Source organism: Pristiophorus japonicus, chromosome 8 (genome assembly GCF_044704955.1).
Source record: "Pristiophorus japonicus isolate sPriJap1 chromosome 8, sPriJap1.hap1, whole genome shotgun sequence".
Lineage (NCBI taxonomy): Eukaryota > Metazoa > Chordata > Chondrichthyes > Pristiophoridae > Pristiophorus > Pristiophorus japonicus.
The window spans coordinates 89,664,959-89,682,139 of record NC_091984.1 but is presented as its reverse complement, the minus strand read 5'-3'; the positions used below and the strand labels follow the sequence as shown (position 1 = coordinate 89,682,139).

Genomic DNA, 17,181 nt, shown 5'->3' with positions numbered 1-17,181 from the left:
GTGATTTCCCTTTCATAAAACCATGCTGACTTTGCTTGACTATTATGTTTTTCCAAATTTCCCGCTACTGCTTCCTTAATAATGGACTCCAGCATTTTCCCAATGACAGATGTTAGGCTGACTGGTCTACAGTTTCCTGCTTTCTGTCTCCTTTTTTAAATAGGAGCATTACATTTGCGGTTTTCCAATCCGCTGGGGCCTCTCCAGAATCGAAGGAATCTTGGTAGATTGCAACCAATGCATCCACTATCTCTGCAGCCACTTCTTTTAAGACCCTAGGATGCCGGCCATCAGGCCCAGGGGACTTGTCCACCTTTTAGTCCCATTATTTTACCGAGTACTTTTTCTATAGTGATTTAAGTTCCCCCGCCTCTGTATAGCCTCTTGATATTCTATTATTGGGATGTTTTTAGTGTCTTCTACCATGAGGACCGATACAAAATATTTGTTCAAAGTCTCTGCCATTTCCCTGTTCTCCATTATTAATTACCCAGTCTCATTCTCTAAGGAATCAATGTTTACTTCAGCTACTCTTTTCCTTTTTATATATCTGTAGAAGCTCTTAATATCTGTCTTTATATTTCTTGCTAGTTTACTCTCATAATCCATCTTCCCTATTATTTTTTTTAGTCGTCCTTTGCTAGTTTAAAAAAATTTCCCAATCCTCTGGCCTCCCACTAATCTTGGCAACATTGTATGCCATTGTTTTTATTTTGATACCATCCTTTACTTCCTTAGCCACGGATGATTCTCCCTTCTCACTGGGATATATTTTTGTTGAGAGTTATGAAATATTTCCTTAAATGTCTGCCACTGCTTATCAACCATCTTACACTTTAACCTATTTTCCCAGTCCACTTTAGCCAACTCTGCCTTCATACCTTTTGTAATCGCCTTTATATAAGATCAGGACACTGGTTTGTGACCTAACTTTCTTACCCTCCAACTGAATTTGAAATTCAACCATGCTATGATCACACTTTCCTCGAGGATCCTTTACTATGAGATCATTTATTAATCCTGTCTCATTACACAGAACCAGATCTAAGACTGAAGGTATTATGAAAAGAATTTCAGAGTGCAAGGATGGCTAAATTGGAAGAGCTGGAGGAATATGGTGAAACAAAGCCATGGAGAGATTAGTTACTGAGCACAAAGATATTAAAATGAATATACAATATGATGAAACTAAGGGAGATTATTAAAGTCAAGATTCAGAAATAAGAATGTTGTGATCAGAGTTGCAGATGTAGGAGGAAACGCGAGGCTGGTGTTTCAGAAGTCAAGCTTGAAGGTGGCCAAGGTGTAAAATGAGTGAGTGTTTTGGCAATGGTGGGTTGAGATAGGGATGGCGACAAGTGATTGAGGTGGATATAAGTAATCGGTGATACATAGGATGTTGAGCAACATTCTACCAGAGTATGGGGTTGGGACGTTGATACATACTTTCTTGTGGGAACCAAGCAGGATGGCTTTGATTTTGCCAGTATTAAGTTGGAGAAAGTTCTGATACATCCACAACTTGAACAGCTCCAAGCAACAATCAACCAATTTCATAGAATGTTGAATTCTATAGGAAGTCATGATCAAACTGTATAGTACTCTGGTCTGACCACCTTTTGAATACTATGTCCAATTCTGCTTACTTGAGACAAAGTGTGAAGACATTTGAGGTCACAAAAAAGTCACAACCTAATCACTAATGTTGGAGTTTTGAGATGAAGAAAGACTAAACAGAATTGGACTTCAGTCTTGAAACAAGGTATCTGAAAGGTGACTTTATAGAAGTATACAAGATAGTAAACAGTATTGCAAAGGTAAATCTGTACATGTATTTTGTTAAATTGTATGAGGCGAACAAGGAGTTACAACTGCAAACCAGTAGAAGGCAGCTTTAGGACTGATTTCAAGATGTTCTTGTTTAGTGATCAAAACTTGCAATGGACACTTGGATAGAATAGTAAAGATGCAAACCCTAAACTTCAAGAATCAATTGGAGGCTGCAGTGAACTTCAGGGTTATTATAGATAGATGAACTAAAATGGAACAAATGGACTTCATCAGTAACTACCTTATGTCCAACTGGGCAGTCAGACAACACCGTAATAGAGGTAAACTGGGTGTTGTCAGCATACATTTGGATGATGACTGATTGGATCAGAGACTACATATGAATGTGAAGGGGGAAAGGATGAAGTTTTGAGTTTTGCCAAAGGTAACCGTGGGTGCAAGTGGTTTAAGAGGCAGGGAAATGGATATGAGCTTGGTTAGGTGTCTTATGAAAAGATGAGAGTCTTGGAAGGGAGGTAAAGGAGAAGCAACAGAATATTTCTGGGTTGAGGCTTAGGATTTTGGAGAGAGCCTCAGTTTTGAAGATGGATACCATAAATTTCCCTATGGATGAGAAAGCAAAGCGGATGGCATATAATGAATTTGGGGTTTTGCCTGAATTGAAAATGTCTCTTTTGCCTGAATTGAAAACCGTGTTTTCCTAGCAATGCTTGCTACCAAATAATATTGTGATTTTTATAATATAGTTGAGAAGTTGAAATGTACAGGACTGTTCCTCTGCCTGATCCCTAAAACATATATATATCTCTAATATGCATTACTTAATTTCTTCTTTTGGGGGGGGGGAGGGGGAGTTTTCCGGCTCCATCTCTAGTTTCCTGATGGTATCTACCTTCATTGTCTTACTGGACAGTCTTTTCCACATATTCACCAACTTCTCTCTTCTAAACTTGAGTCAGTGAATCATAGTTAAGAGTTTGTGGTTATGTAAAACAACTTATTGGCCTGGATTTTGCAGTCAGTGACCAAAGAACGGCGCTTGCCACTCACTACGCTGACTGCTGCCCACAAAGTTTTCGCGGGCTTTTGAGCGGAAACTTGGTCATCGGGCGTCTAATCCAGCGTGTCGCCCTCTACAAGGGATCTGTGACATGTGAGAAGGGAAAAGGCACAGTGTGACTCTTCAATCAATCAGATTAAACAATCCTCACTCGGATACATAGAGCCTAAACCAGGAAGTATAAATTAGAATATTTAATTCAATGTAAAATCATGTACAGAAAACAAAATAAAGATTGAAGAAGAAAGATGGCATTGAGAGACAGAATTTGTTAAAATCATTTTAATTTTTAAAATCTCCAACACTAATTAAATTCTGAAGGAATGAGGCTTTACATTTGTAAAATTAAAGTTTCAAGGCTGCAGAGGTATTAAAAATGCACTTGGACCTAGATGCACGAGGTCTAACTTTTTCTGGTGTGTTTAGTGGGCAAATATCTCAACTTCACGCCCATACATTGATTTCAATGCCAAGTTGTACATGAAACACACAAAGTTAACGTGCAGGTACAGCAAGCAATTAGGAAGGCAGATAGTATGTTGGCCTTTATTGCAATTGGGTTGGAGTACAAGAATAAGGAAGTCTTGCTGCAATTGTATAGGGCTTTGGTGACACTACACCTGGAGTACTGTGTACAGTTTTTGTCTCTGCACCTAAGGAAGGAAATACATGCCTTGAAGGAACAACAACAAAGGTTCACTGGATTGATTTCTGGGATGAGAGGGTTGTCCTATGAGTAGAATGGGCCGATACCCTCTGGAGTTTAGAAGAATGAAAGGTGATCTCATTGAAACAGGGTAGATGCTGAGAGGTTGTTTCCCCTGGCTAGGGGTCATAGTCTCAGGATAAAGGGACGGCCATTTAGGCCTGAAGAGGAGAAATTTCTATACTGAGGGTTGTAAATCGTTGGAATTCTCTACCCCAAAGGTGTGTGGTGCTGAGTCGTTGAGTATATTCAAGGCTGCAATTGATAGTTTTTTGGACTCTAGTGGAATCGAGGAATTATGGGGATCGGCTAGAAAAGTGGAGTTGAAAATCACCCATGATCTTATTGGATGGCAGAGCAGGATCAAGGGACCGTATGGCCTAATCCTGCTCCTATTTCCTATGTTCTTGTGAGTCCAACTGCGCAATACTGTTATAGCGCAGCCTGTGGAGGAGCAGGGTAACTCGGACCGCAACTTCTGGATTTCCATGTTTAACTGCGCATGTGCATACTCTGGAAGTTGCTGTGCAATTTATACCATAGGAACAGTGAGCATTGTTAGCCTCACCATTATTCTCAACGCAAAATCCAGGCCATTAGGTTTCAGTTTATCTATTTCCTTCAGAAATTTAATATTTGATCAGGTTCCCTGAACCTTCTAATTTCCAGTGTAAACATTCCTGGCTCCCTTAGTCTTGTGGCTCAGGTGCCTTATATCTAAAGTTGAGATATCACATCAAATATATATATATATAAAAATAAATTCATGCTGGAGGTCAAGTTCAGTTTAATTTAATTTCTGTTGGTGAAAGAAGTCTGCAGAATCAACTTTGAGCCAGAAAATTACAACCATCCAGCAAACTTCTCTCACGAACTGCAATTAACCTATTAACATAATTGACCTTAGGATTACTTAAACCACACCTGAATTCAGTGTCCAGGTTAGGCACAAGATCTATTTAACTAGCTGATTCTCTGTGCTGTTGCTCACAGGTAGCCTGCAGAATGATCTTGTGCCTAACCTGGACACTGAATTCAGGTGTGGTTTAAGTAATCCTAAGGTCAATTATGTTAATAGGTTAATTGCAGTTCGTGAGAGAAGTTTGCTGGATGGTTGTAATTTTCTGGCTCAAAGTTGATTCTGCAGACTTCTTTCACCAACAGAAATTAAATTAAACTGAACTTGACCTCCAGCATGAATTTATTTTTATATATATATATATTTGATGTGATATCTCAACTTTAGATATATGGTTTGTTGTAATACCCAATGGAGACAGATATATCTGATTTTCATATTTTGTGGCCTGTCTAAAGCCTGTGACTTTATTGCTGATGTATAGTAGTAATAAAATTAAGATCCTTGTATATCTATTGTGGATTTTTTTTCTGGTTAATTTATGGGCTGAGCTAGTCAGTAAGATGCCTGTTGGATTGGCTCCCATTTTGATAACTGACTATTATAATGTTATTACTTTCTTGCTTCTAGCTTGAAAAAACGTTTGTGATTTGCTGTCATAGTCTCAAAGTGTGTTGGGTAAACAATGACTGAATGTGGGATTGAAGAGAAAACGAGGCTGGCTTAAGCCATGTGTAAATATTTAGGTCATAACAGCAGTGCTCAAGTGTGTTGCATTTTATTGGCTTTCAGACCTGGGAAGACATATTGGGAGATTGAGATGGCATGGATTAAATTCTTTCTTTTTCCCTCCATAAAAGAGATCAATAGTCATCTGGTGACTTCTCCTGCTTGAGTTTTCTTGTACTTGAATTTCCTTGTATTCACATAGCTGACAAATTAGATGTTGGCTTAATGCAATCACTTATTCCACCAGATGATGGAGCGAGGATTTGTTTTTAAAATTAAATTACATTTCCTTGTGCTTTATATCCAAGAATGGTTTGGGATGTACTATATAGTTTGAGTAAACTGATGTACAAGATTTGCAAAAACATCAGCTTACACCAATGTGACTTTTAAAAACATCTACAAATCTTACATAGGGATATATTGGAGACTTTGTATTTGTTTCATTTTGTACAGTCCTCAATATTGTAGTCAAGTGTGATAAATTATCTAACCAATTAAAAATTCTCTGTTCTTGATGCACAAATATTCCCATGTTAGGTTTGGTGCCTGCTTTTAATAGATGTCTGGATCCCTGCTGTTGAACTCCATCTAGTGTTGATGTCTATTACATTTAAGCAACTGCTTGTGCCTGACTTGCTTTAACTGATTGTTTCAATGCAGAAATAGATTCAGTATGACTTTAATGCAGTGGCAGAAAGCATAATTTGCTTGCTTGTTTGCCAGAGATATTACCATGTCATTAAATGGACTTGGCCAGCTGCACTATCACTGACTGTTGAGGGCTACAGCTTCATTTACAGGGGTATTGTTGGGGTTGTGCAATTTGCAATTGCAAGGGACCACGAGCTAGCCAAGGCCCTCAGGCAGATCCAGTCCCTGTCACTGGCCACCGCTGGCAGCATTGGGCAGTCCAGTCAGGCTGAGCTCTCATCCTAACATACTCCATTTCTACACGACTGGTCTGTATGGATCATTGGCGAAGTCGGGATGGCGTTGGGGCCATGCAATTGCTGTCTGGAGCCTTTAGCAGATCCAATCCATAGTCTGAAGCATTGCAAATGCTGCTCTGTGTCCGTTTGCAGTGTCCAACTGAACCCTCCCTACATAGTTACAGTGCCATTTCCATGGATATGAAAATAAGAATTTTTAGGAACAGTTACTGCCATCTCACCATATTTCTCAATCATTTCTGCCTAGAAATCCATCCAATTTTCTCAACACCTACAGTCTACTCAACTCGAAGTGTCTTTCCTGGTAATTAACTCCATGACTGTTAATTCTTTGAATGAATTGGTGCCTTTAACCAGTACAAAATAGCTGCAACAAGAATACCAATTAGTCTAACTCTCTTCAGTACTCCTATTGTAACAATTCCAGGGTCTGGATGGATGGGATGGGTATTGGTTTTACAACTGGTTGTGCTAGTGTAAATATTACTGCTGCCCTTGTATTTCCCTTCTCCAAAAATGTTCCAATGGTTGCTTTAGAGAAAAAATTAGTCAGTACACTGGATCAGGTAGAGGAAAGACCTAACTGTAATTGATGTTTGCTTGAAGTGTGTGTGTACATTCAATATTACAATATAGTGAGTAGGAACACAATTACTCAGCTGTAATACCTACTACCCACTTGGGCAAGGTACTGATCAGCAGTTGACATAAATAGAACTGCACCTTCAGGAAGAGGAGAGTGAATAAGATTGGGAGCAAAAAAAGCAAAGATCTGTTTCCTACTAAGAAAGATGCTTTTTAAAGTAATTTTATTAATTTTTTGAAGAATACAATTAAGTATGGAAATAATTGTTATATTACAAAAAGATATAGAAAATAAATGAGCATGACAAATTAATGCACAAAATGTCAGCATTTCTTGTGAAATAATCTCCCTTAATCCATTGTTAGTTCATGCAACCTTCATAAGAGGAAACATAAGTTGGTGTCTATACACACACATTTATTCTGCAGTTTTTAAATGGTTATCATGTGTACTTATGCAGAGTATTTGTGCTGAATAAAAAATTTAGTCATTTTTTTAAAAAAAATGGAAGATGTGTGAAAGTTAGTGAAATATTGCCATTGAGGTTGTATTGGAGGCATAATTTCCTCAATGGGTTGTTAGCCAATTTAAAATAAATAGGTTAATGACAGAGGAATTTTTGCAGATATCATACAGACCAAGAAATTCCCAGGTTCTATCCAATGTCTGTGGTGTTTGCTACAACTGGTCCTGGGTTAGGAAGACAAAAATTCTAAATTTTTAAAAGTCTGCCAGGATTCACATAATTGCTATTCCAGTAACCATCTTCTGTAGGTGTTTGGGTATATAATGAAGGCAGAATTGTGTATTTGTCCACTCTTGGTTGACATGCAAAATTCATGAAAAATGGCCACTTGCATAAGGTGCAAAGGCCTGCTGACAGTAACTGACCATATCCTGAGTCAGCATTTTCAGGTGAGATAGGGAGAAACTTAGAAAGAAAAAAAATCTAACAGCTTACAATCAGGACTAGAAAATAGAGGCCATAAGATCCCTACAATAATATATAACACACTTTTTGGCAATATTCAGCCATCTTGGTATTTGAAATGAGGAATACTGCCAGTAGCCAGATGAACATAAAAGCCCAATTGGTGTACTGGCTGGATGCAATTTGCCACTCTTCCCTGGAATATATGATTCCCTTAATTGCAGGAAATCCATACTCGAGTGTGGACTTGCTAAGAGTGAGACTGAAGTTTGTGAAAGCCTATTCCCTCCCTCTCTACTAAATATTTATATATTTCCATATGTTATCAGCAAACAAAATCAGCATCTGCACTCAGAAAATTGGCATATGCTCTTGGATTTTCCAACAGATGTATACAAAATTAATAGTTCTAACTTGTATTATAACAGAAATACAGAAGTTTGAACTAAAAGGTTAAAGGACCAACTGTGTGCAGTTAAGTTTATATTAAATTACAATTTTAATGGGTTTAATTGCTGGATAAATTTGATTTCACATGTGGGTATTGCTACATATTAGAATAGTGGCTTCTATAAGTTTCCATTTAAAAATAGAACACACAATAAATGTAAAAGTACATTAATTATTCAGTATAAATAGGTTAAGACATTCATGAGTTGTTTTTTTTCCCACAGCGCTCCAGTTCACAATCTTTTTAAATTCACAAGCGCCGAAGCAGAGACTCAAATACATTCACGAGGTTTTCAAAAGTGGTTCTGTTGCTTGGACTATGTTCCCAGCACTTCTTCATGTGATGGTAAACCTGAGAACAAGCAAAATAACAATGAAGCTCAAACATTGTTTGAATGGGAGCTGACTCACATTCCCCCTTGGCGTAGTACTACCCCTCTCCCTGCTGAACCAATCCAGGACTCTTGAGCAGATAATCTTGGCTGCCACTTCAGAGTTGTACTGATGGAGTGCTGCACTGTCACAAATGCTGGGTCTTTCAGATGAGGCATTAAATAGAGGCTCTGGATGTAAAAGATCCCATGGCACTATTTGAAGAGTGTGCAAGTTCTGTGTGTCCTGGCCAACACTGCCAATAACCGCTTAGCTGGTCATGGGACATTGCTCTCTCTCTTTAAAAGTGACTATACTTCAAGAGTACTTCATTGACTGTGAAGTGCTTTGGGATGTCCTGAAGTTGTGAATGATGCTATATAATGCAAGTTATTTCTTTAAGCACAAGCTGCTGCCACATTATACTTTTCACCTGCAACAGGTTTCAGTCCAGACTGTTAAAATAAGGAAATGGCATTGGGGCCGCCAAGCTTGCTCCTTTTTTAAATAGAGTAACTGCATCAATACATGTTTTTCCTCAATCCTTTTTCTTGCCAGAAGCCAATTGAGTTGTAATAGCTGATTTATACTGTCTCCTTTAATGGCCGCATTGGTAACTTATTCTTAAATTGCTCAATTTCCATTTATAAATCCTACTGATCTATGGTATGAACCTTGCCCCACAGTGATGATCCTCCTCTCTTTCTCTTAATGATCCACTGAACATTTGTATTAATGAATATGTTCAATGGATTATGCTATAAGATAGTATAACATTGAGATTTAGCTAATTGATCGGTCATTTGACATCCTGGTTTAATTTTTCTGCATTAAGTGGGCTAACTGGTTAGCATCAAAGATAAGGATGTGTGTCTCCTGAAATGCCCTACAGTCAAAGCAACTAATTTTCCAGTTTTCTGAAATATGATTATTGAGCAATTGTTTTGAATATGCTCCAAGGCAATGTTCCCATTAAGCTGTGCAGCATGCAGTGGTGTTGAGGGCAGGCACAGACTGTTCACTGGCTTTTATGTAGGGAAAACTGCAAAGCCAGTTAAGGGACTAAATAAGGGACTGAAAAAACTTAAGCTCATTGCTCGAAGGATCTGTATTGGGAAGTAGGTGAAGCTTTTGTCCTGGACCACTTACTGGAGTATAGTTCCACGGGCACTGGCAACTCACCCAAGGCCCCTGCCTCATGTGAGCTTCACAGTGAATGTCAGTAGCCTATGTGCCCTCACTTGTTATACATACATATAATAATAGGAGTTGCTGGATAGTTTTCAGGAGTAGCATTCTCTGTCCCATTTCTCTTATCTTTCCCCCCCAATGATAGTTAATCTCACAGGAATATCATGGGCACTATCACAGCAAAAAACTAAGCCTGTCTGGGTGTGTTTCCTGCAAGTTACCGAATCTCTTCTATAACGAATAACAGACAATTGGACATGCAATATTTAATTATGCACTATTCAATCAAGTCAGTGTTTTTTTTTTCCATTGAAATTATACTTTATACTGTTTACTAATACTGTTTGAACTTTAGTCTGAACCATTGCAGGATTTTTTTTTTTAAAGAGTATTGTCTCAGTAATAAAATATACATTAGTTACCTCGTCAGGGCAATGCAATGGGCAAGGTAAACGCTTGCCTTCTTCAAGTACCCGGACAAGCCTTGTGACAGTCATTTGACCTTGAGTTGGACCAATCAATTTCAGGAACATCTGCAAAATGAAAACAATGTGTAATGTTACAAACGAAGGACACAGGCATGGGCAGCTCATGAGTGGAAATGCTGGAGGAGGCACAATCAATTACTTACATTCATTGGACTGTGTTCAGACTCACAGTATGTTAGCAATTCATACAAAGTAACGCCAAAGGACCACACATCTGAAGCAATGTAGAACTTGCAATGAATCAAGCATTCTGGTGCATACCTGCAGAAACAAATTGAGGAATTGTGTTGAGTCACATGGCAGGGATATTCTTGCTTTGCATATGGCCAATAAGGTTGATGGGGATATGAGGAACGTTAGTGGCCTTGAGTGCCATCTGTGATGTCTTGTACTCTAAGGCAGCCTACCATCTCTTGGCACAGCATCTGCCACTTGCATGATAGAGGTATCAACTGCAGATTGCCTCATATGACATGACATGCCCCTGGGGTGGCTAGAAATGTACTAGTAAAATGAAAGCTTCATGTGGTAACCTTCAGTTCTACAGGAAGAAATATTTCTGGCTCAGATGTCTCCAAGTCATCCTTCAGCAGATGGTGCAATTATATGGTAACTGATGGGAAGAGAAAAGAAGAATTGGTCTCCTTTGACATGTACAAGAGATGTGGTGGGGTTAATAAATGCTAGCCTCAGTGTGATAAGTGCAGTCAGAATGCTTCAGGTGACATTGCACCTCCACTAATGGCCCCTCATCAACTGCTCTTCCTCATCTGTAAAAATCAAGCACGTTTGGAAACCAGCAAAGAGTGCCCATGTATCACTTTGTGCTTACAGCAATCAAGAATACTTAAGAAAAGTTCTGCCAGCAATAACAGAAGCCAAAGTTTCCAACAAGTTGAGGCCGAGGACAAAATGCAGCAGCATTTATCACAAAGACAAAATAAATTAGAGAAACAAACAGCTATTTGAATATGCTAAAACCCCAGGATTACTGATGCACCCGTTTCAAGTGGGTGACCTGCACATCTTGGGTGTCCCATGGCTACAGTTGACAGTTCTTGAGGGGGCATAAATTTACATTAGTCAATTTAAATGAGGTCCACAGAGACCGGTAACTGTGGCTGTAGGAATCAGCTGTCAGAAAATAAGAGATGACCATGAAGCCAATTCCATGAGCCCTCCCTACTGTCTGTGAGTCTCCATGCCCTATGCTGACTCAGGAAGTCTTGCTTGATAACTTCCCTCACCTTGATGAGCAAATAACAAGACTGGCTTCAACTCTTACCAAAACACAGGACTGTCCAAATCATCTTGCACCTTGTAATACTCCTTGTTTGTCTGGATGGCTTTTGTTAGTCCAAAGTCTCCAATTTTCACCCGGTTTTCATTTTCAACAAGAACATTTCTTGCAGCTAAATCTCGATGAACATACTGCAGAGATCCCAGGTACTCCATTCCCTAAAACAATAGTTTGCAATTCTCATTATTGTTAAAGCCTGTGTTCAAGTATTACAGCCTGATTCATGTAAATACACATTTCTGTTTTTAAAGGAACCTTGTATGTTGCTCTAATCTCCAGACTCCTTACCTTCAGTGCCAAATACAGCTCTAAGTTGGCAGACAAATGACATTCTGGCAGACCTCACCAATGTTACTTGCAAATGATCATAATTTGTGGCGGGACAGTCACCCACGAGTGGATCGTCCTGATTACCCCCCCCCCCGCCCCGCTGCTGCTGCTCATAGGGAATTGCATGGCCTCTAGTTCATATCTCCCCACAATAGTTAAACATAAATCTATACTTCTGACATTCTTGACTGATGCTTTTCATATTTTATTACCTGCAAGGAGGCCTGCCAGATTTATTCTATGTTCCTGTTATTTTTCAGTGATATTTATAGGGAGTTGCATTGTTCATCCTAGAGTGGAACAACTTAAAATAACGAGACTATGACTGCAGACTGGCCTTGGTGACAATCTGTAACTGTCACTGAAGAGACAGCACAGAGGATATCTGCACCAACAGAAACAATAGACACTTTAAAGCAATTTTTCAACATGATTCTTGGTCAACATCATTTATTAAACATCTTCAATGTGACCGCTCTCTCCTCCAAGGTAATACCACTGTATAGTGTGGTACTGATCTGTACTGAATTCGCTGATCGTAGCTGAAGATTTGTGCTTTTCATCTTTCCAGAAAGGGGAGGGGCGGGGAGAAAGAGTTTGGAGGGGGTGGTGGGGGGGGGGGAAGAGAAATCGCTAGGGGTTTTGTTCCCAATGGCTTTCCAATAGTTCCTGATTTGAAAGTGTGGTTGTTGGGGTGGGATTGGGATGGGATGGCTGTTATGGCCTTACAGTTAGAACAAAAATAAGGGTTTGGGAGGTAATTTGTGAATTTTAAAAACAACTCAGCAGGCACCAAAGCATTGAAAAGAATATGAAATACTAATTTATGCTCTGTGGTCAAAATCAATATAAATTACTAATGGAATTTAATTTTTGGTCCAGGTACAGTCCCTATGGGCCCAATTTCCCCCAACCCCTTTTTTCGGCGCACTTACCCTAAAAGTGGCCCCATCCTGCATGCTCTGCCGAGTCTCGCGTGGCGTACATAGTGCAGTGGGGGGCGGAGCAACAGCCCAGTGCAGAAAACACTGCTGCCAGCTGCGCCCATGCGCAGTGGAGTCTGTGCGCATGCTCCTCGCCCTCCCAGCATGTCCTGCGGGCTGAGAGTAGGACCCGGTGCTCGCAGCCCCTAGCCCCAGCCGAGTGGCCTCCTGCACCAGCCGGCCAGCCCACTGACTTCCCGGGCCCGAAGGAGGACTGGAGTTTTATTTTTTATTTATTGATGGTTGTGCTTTGTTTAGTGAGGACAGTTTTGATGGAGATGGCGGAGGCGGAGGCGGAGGAGGAAGAAGAGGGAGGAGGGGGAGGAGGGGGAGGAGGAGGAGAGAAAGGAGAAGAGTTTTGATGGGCAGGGGGAGGAGGAGGAGAGAAAGGAGAAGAGTTTTGATGGGCAGGGGGAGGAGGAGGAGAGAAAGGAGAAGAGTTTTGATGGGCAGGGGGAGGAGGAGGAGAGAAAGGAGAAGAGTTTTGATGGGCAGGGGGAGGAGGAGGAGGAGAGAAAGGAGAAGAGTTTTGATGGGCAGGGGGAGGAGGAGGAGAGAAAGGAGAAGAGTTTTGATGGGCAGGGGGAGGAGGAGGAGAGAAAGGAGAAGAGTTTTGATGGGCAGGGGGAGGAGGAGGAGAGAAAGGAGAAGAGTTTTGATGGGCAGGGGGAGGAGGAGGAGAGAAAGGAGAAGAGTTTTGATGGGCAGGGGGAGGAGGAGGAGAGAAAGGAGAAGAGTTTTGATGGGCAGGGGGAGGAGGAGGAGAGAAAGGAGAAGAGTTTTGATGGGCAGGGGGAGGAGGAGGAGAGAAAGGAGAAGAGTTTTGATGGGCAGGGGGAGGAGGAGGAGAGAAAGGAGAAGAGTTTTGATGGGCAGGGGGAGGAGGAGGAGAGAAAGGAGAAGAGTTTTGATGGGCAGGGGGAGGAGGAGGAGAGAAAGGAGAAGAGTTTTGATGGGCAGGGGGAGGAGGAGGAGAGAAAGGAGAAGAGTTTTGATGGGCAGGGGGAGGAGGAGGAGAGAAAGGAGAAGAGTTTTGATGGGCAGGGGGAGGAGGAGGAGGAGAGAAAGGAGAAGAGTTTTGATGGGCAGGGGGAGGAGGAGGAGAGAAAGGAGAAGAGTTTTGATGGGCAGGGGGAGGAGGAGGAGAGAAAGGAGAAGAGTTTTGATGGGCAGGGGGAGGAGGAGGAGAGAAAGGAGAAGAGTTTTGATGGGCAGGGGGAGGAGGAGGAGAGAAAGGAGAAGAGTTTTGATGGGCAGGGGGAGGAGGAGGAGAGAAAGGAGAAGAGTTTTGATGGGCAGGGGGAGGAGGAGGAGAGAAAGGAGAAGAGTTTTGATGGGCAGGGGGAGGAGGAGGAGAGAAAGGAGAAGAGTTTTGATGGGCAGGGGGAGGAGGAGGAGAGAAAGGAGAAGAGTTTTGATGGGCAGGGGGAGGAGGAGGAGAGAAAGGAGAAGAGTTTTGATGGGCAGGGGGAGGAGGAGGAGAGAAAGGAGAAGAGTTTTGATGGGCAGGGGGAGGAGGAGGAGAGAAAGGAGAAGAGTTTTGATGGGCAGGGGGAGGAGGAGGAGAGAAAGGAGAAGAGTTTTGATGGGCAGGGGGAGGAGGAGGAGAGAAAGGAGAAGAGTTTTGATGGGGGGGGGGGGACTTTAAAAAAAAAACTTGTTTCTGGCATAAAGGTAGGACTTCTATTTTTTATTTGTCATTGACTGATTGCTTATTACTTTTTGTAGTTTGGTTAGTGCTTTGTAAGTCTTGGTGCAGGTCCTCAGCTTCCTTCTATGTTTTATTTGTTAACTAATTGCTTATTACTTTTTGGCCTTAGTTTAGTGCTTTATAAGTCTTGGTGCTTTAAATGTACTAACCTGCGCCGAATTCTTAACTGCCCGCAATGTTTTTCACAGCTGGCCACATAAGCTGACCTAAGTCAATTTGGAGTAAGTTTTAGCTAGCCAAAGTAGCATAAATGGCCAAAACTGGCGTAAGTGTCTGGGAACGCCCCCTTTTGGGTAAAAAAAACTTTTAAAAAATCGTACCGAACTGAGTTACTCTGGAGCAAGTTTATTGGGGAAAATGGCATTTTTTAAACTTACGCCACAAAAACCAACTTACTCCAAAAAAAATTGGAGCAAGTCATGGCCAAAATTGGGCCTAATAATCTGTGTTTTTACTATAAAGCTGAAATACTTATTGTGACTCAGGTGTACAACTTATTTCAGGACAACTCAAAAAACCAAAATACTGAAGGTACTGGAATCTGAAATAAAAACAAAAAATGCTGGAAATCTCAGTGGGTCAGGTAGCATCTGTGGAGAGAAAGAGTTAACGTTTCTGGTCTGTGACCCTTCGTCAGCACTGGAAAAGTTTGAGATGTAACATTGGTTAAGGAAGTGCAGGGGCAGTGAAAGGGGGAGGGGAGGAAATAACAAAAGGAAAGCACTGTAATAGGGTGGAAGGCAGAAGAGATTTAAGAGACAAAAGGGATGATGGGCAAAAATGAGGTGGTAATGGCACAAGTTAGGAAATAAAAGATGAGTCTAGATGGGGTGTGAATGACAAGACGATGACTTACCTTACAAATTTGCAGGGCATATCGAATTTGGCTTTTGAAAGTCACCTTCTGTTTACAACGTGGAAGATATTCTTTAAGGCTTCCAGCAGGAAGATATTCCATGATCAGTTTCATCCCCTTTCCACCTGGAAACAGACCAAAGAGAGTAAAATTTCATTCAATATTGCATAAGAATATGAATGAGAAAAGACAATTTAGACCATTAAACCTGTTCCTTCCTCAGATCGTGTACAACCCCCCCCCCCTCCCCACAAGTCAACCCATTTCACCTCCTGTTGAAAAGTTCTTCCCTATTCCACCAAAGTAAATCAAAGAAAAATTTTTACAACCTATGTTCTTAACTTATCATCTTCCTTGGCATAATTTCACAGTTCCAGCTTAAAAGGTCATCAAATAAAACACAGGATATTAAGCTAATTTTGCATTAAGGTTAGGGTTTAAAAAAAAAATGACTTCCTTTCTCTCCTTTAAGGTGTTGAATCCTTTATGGGGACAGTTCCATGGCTTCCACTATCTTGCTCAAGTAGCCATTATTCATGTTTGAGCTTCAACAGCAAGTGTCAGCAGGCCATTTGTCTATCGAGACATTACAGCTGAGCCAAATACTATCCTCATCAGACATCCACAGAAGCATACCTTCCATCAGGGTCCCTGGTCAATGTTTCTTTCCACCCAATCACTGGGGCTAATACTGTCATTAGCACTGCCCTGGCTGACAACAGCTAAATCTGCATAGACTGGGCATAAAATGAGAAACATTCCTGATCTCTATGGCCGCTGAGGTTTTCTAGTGTTTTTATTTAATTCAGAATGATCTCCGAACTAGAAGATATAAACAGCTGGTTACAAACAAACACGATTACAGATACTGTTACATTAGAAAACAATCACATGGTGGTTTTTAATCACCAGCGAGTTTTGGACAGGTGGGAGGTGAGCACTTGTAGACCCATTTCAGGCCTGGGGTATTTTAACTCATGGACCTCATCTGCATGCTAGTCAGTTGCCCACATGAAATGAGCAGAAAGCATCAGCTGACTGGCGGGTGCAGGAGCGGATGTTTGGGCAGCCAGCACCAAAGGAAGACTCGCTGGCAACCAGGAGCAGGTTTTGGGCAGGTAGAGGGGAGGATCCAGAGCAGGCAAGGCCTGACTTTCCTTTGTGGAACCTGGAGGAACAATCCTGCTCCTCATTGCCCCACAAAGGAAAAATTTTAGCTAACTTTGGAGGTCCTCTTTGTTCTGACAGCTACCAACCTAGTTTTATGTGGCGGGTAGGTTACGGCAACTTTCTCGCTCAAGCCTGGGTTAAAATGTGATCAGGGCCCCATTGATATCATAAGACCTGAATTTGTATTCATTCACGAGGCATCCACCTGAATCCGGTTGGTCTCATTCGCTGCTAAACCAGGAGCATTAATATGAAATTTTGGGGGAATGAAGCCACTCCATTGTAACTGCTCACTCGCCCGCTCTGTTGCCACCGAGAGTTAAAATTCCCCCCATGTTGTTTCACCCTAGATTTGCACTCTGTTTCATTTGCCCATCATTACTGGGTTATTATAAGTAACAATATAAACGGATCATTTGGCATATCAAAGTACCAATACATGCCATTATTGAATGATATGAAGCAGGGTCAATAGCTTCACTATGCTGTGTTCTTGCTCTCAGTTGCGCCACTGTAGGGAGATAATAAGCAGAAGCCAGAAGAGGGGCAGAAGAAAAAAACTGAGGAAGGATGTGCACTTCCAAGGGGACCTTTTCTGAGCATCATTGACAGAGACTTGGGAGCATGACACCTGCCCTCAGTTAGTCGTCAGTGCATGTCTTAGGGAGATGTTATATGCTTAAAAAAAGTAATATGGTATGGACTAATGATAAAG

General features: G+C 41.2%; 1 protein-coding gene across 8 annotated transcripts in view; it reads right to left on the bottom strand.

Moving 5' to 3' along the window:
* Positions 1-6,890: 6,890 nt before the first annotated feature.
* Positions 6,891-17,181, bottom strand: part of jak1 (Janus kinase 1) — a 145,334-nt gene continuing 135,043 nt past the window's right edge. For all 8 annotated transcript variants that reach the window (XM_070887025.1, XM_070887023.1, XM_070887021.1 and 5 more), the window contains 5 exons: positions 15,297-15,421; positions 11,402-11,574; positions 10,260-10,377; positions 10,051-10,161; positions 6,891-8,417 (listed from right to left, as the gene is read on the bottom strand). In XM_070887025.1, the coding sequence (XP_070743126.1) occupies positions 8,316-8,417; positions 10,051-10,161; positions 10,260-10,377; positions 11,402-11,574; positions 15,297-15,421 (629 nt within the window). In that variant the 3' untranslated portion in view covers positions 6,891-8,315. The remainder of the gene's footprint in view (positions 8,418-10,050; positions 10,162-10,259; positions 10,378-11,401; positions 11,575-15,296; positions 15,422-17,181) is intronic.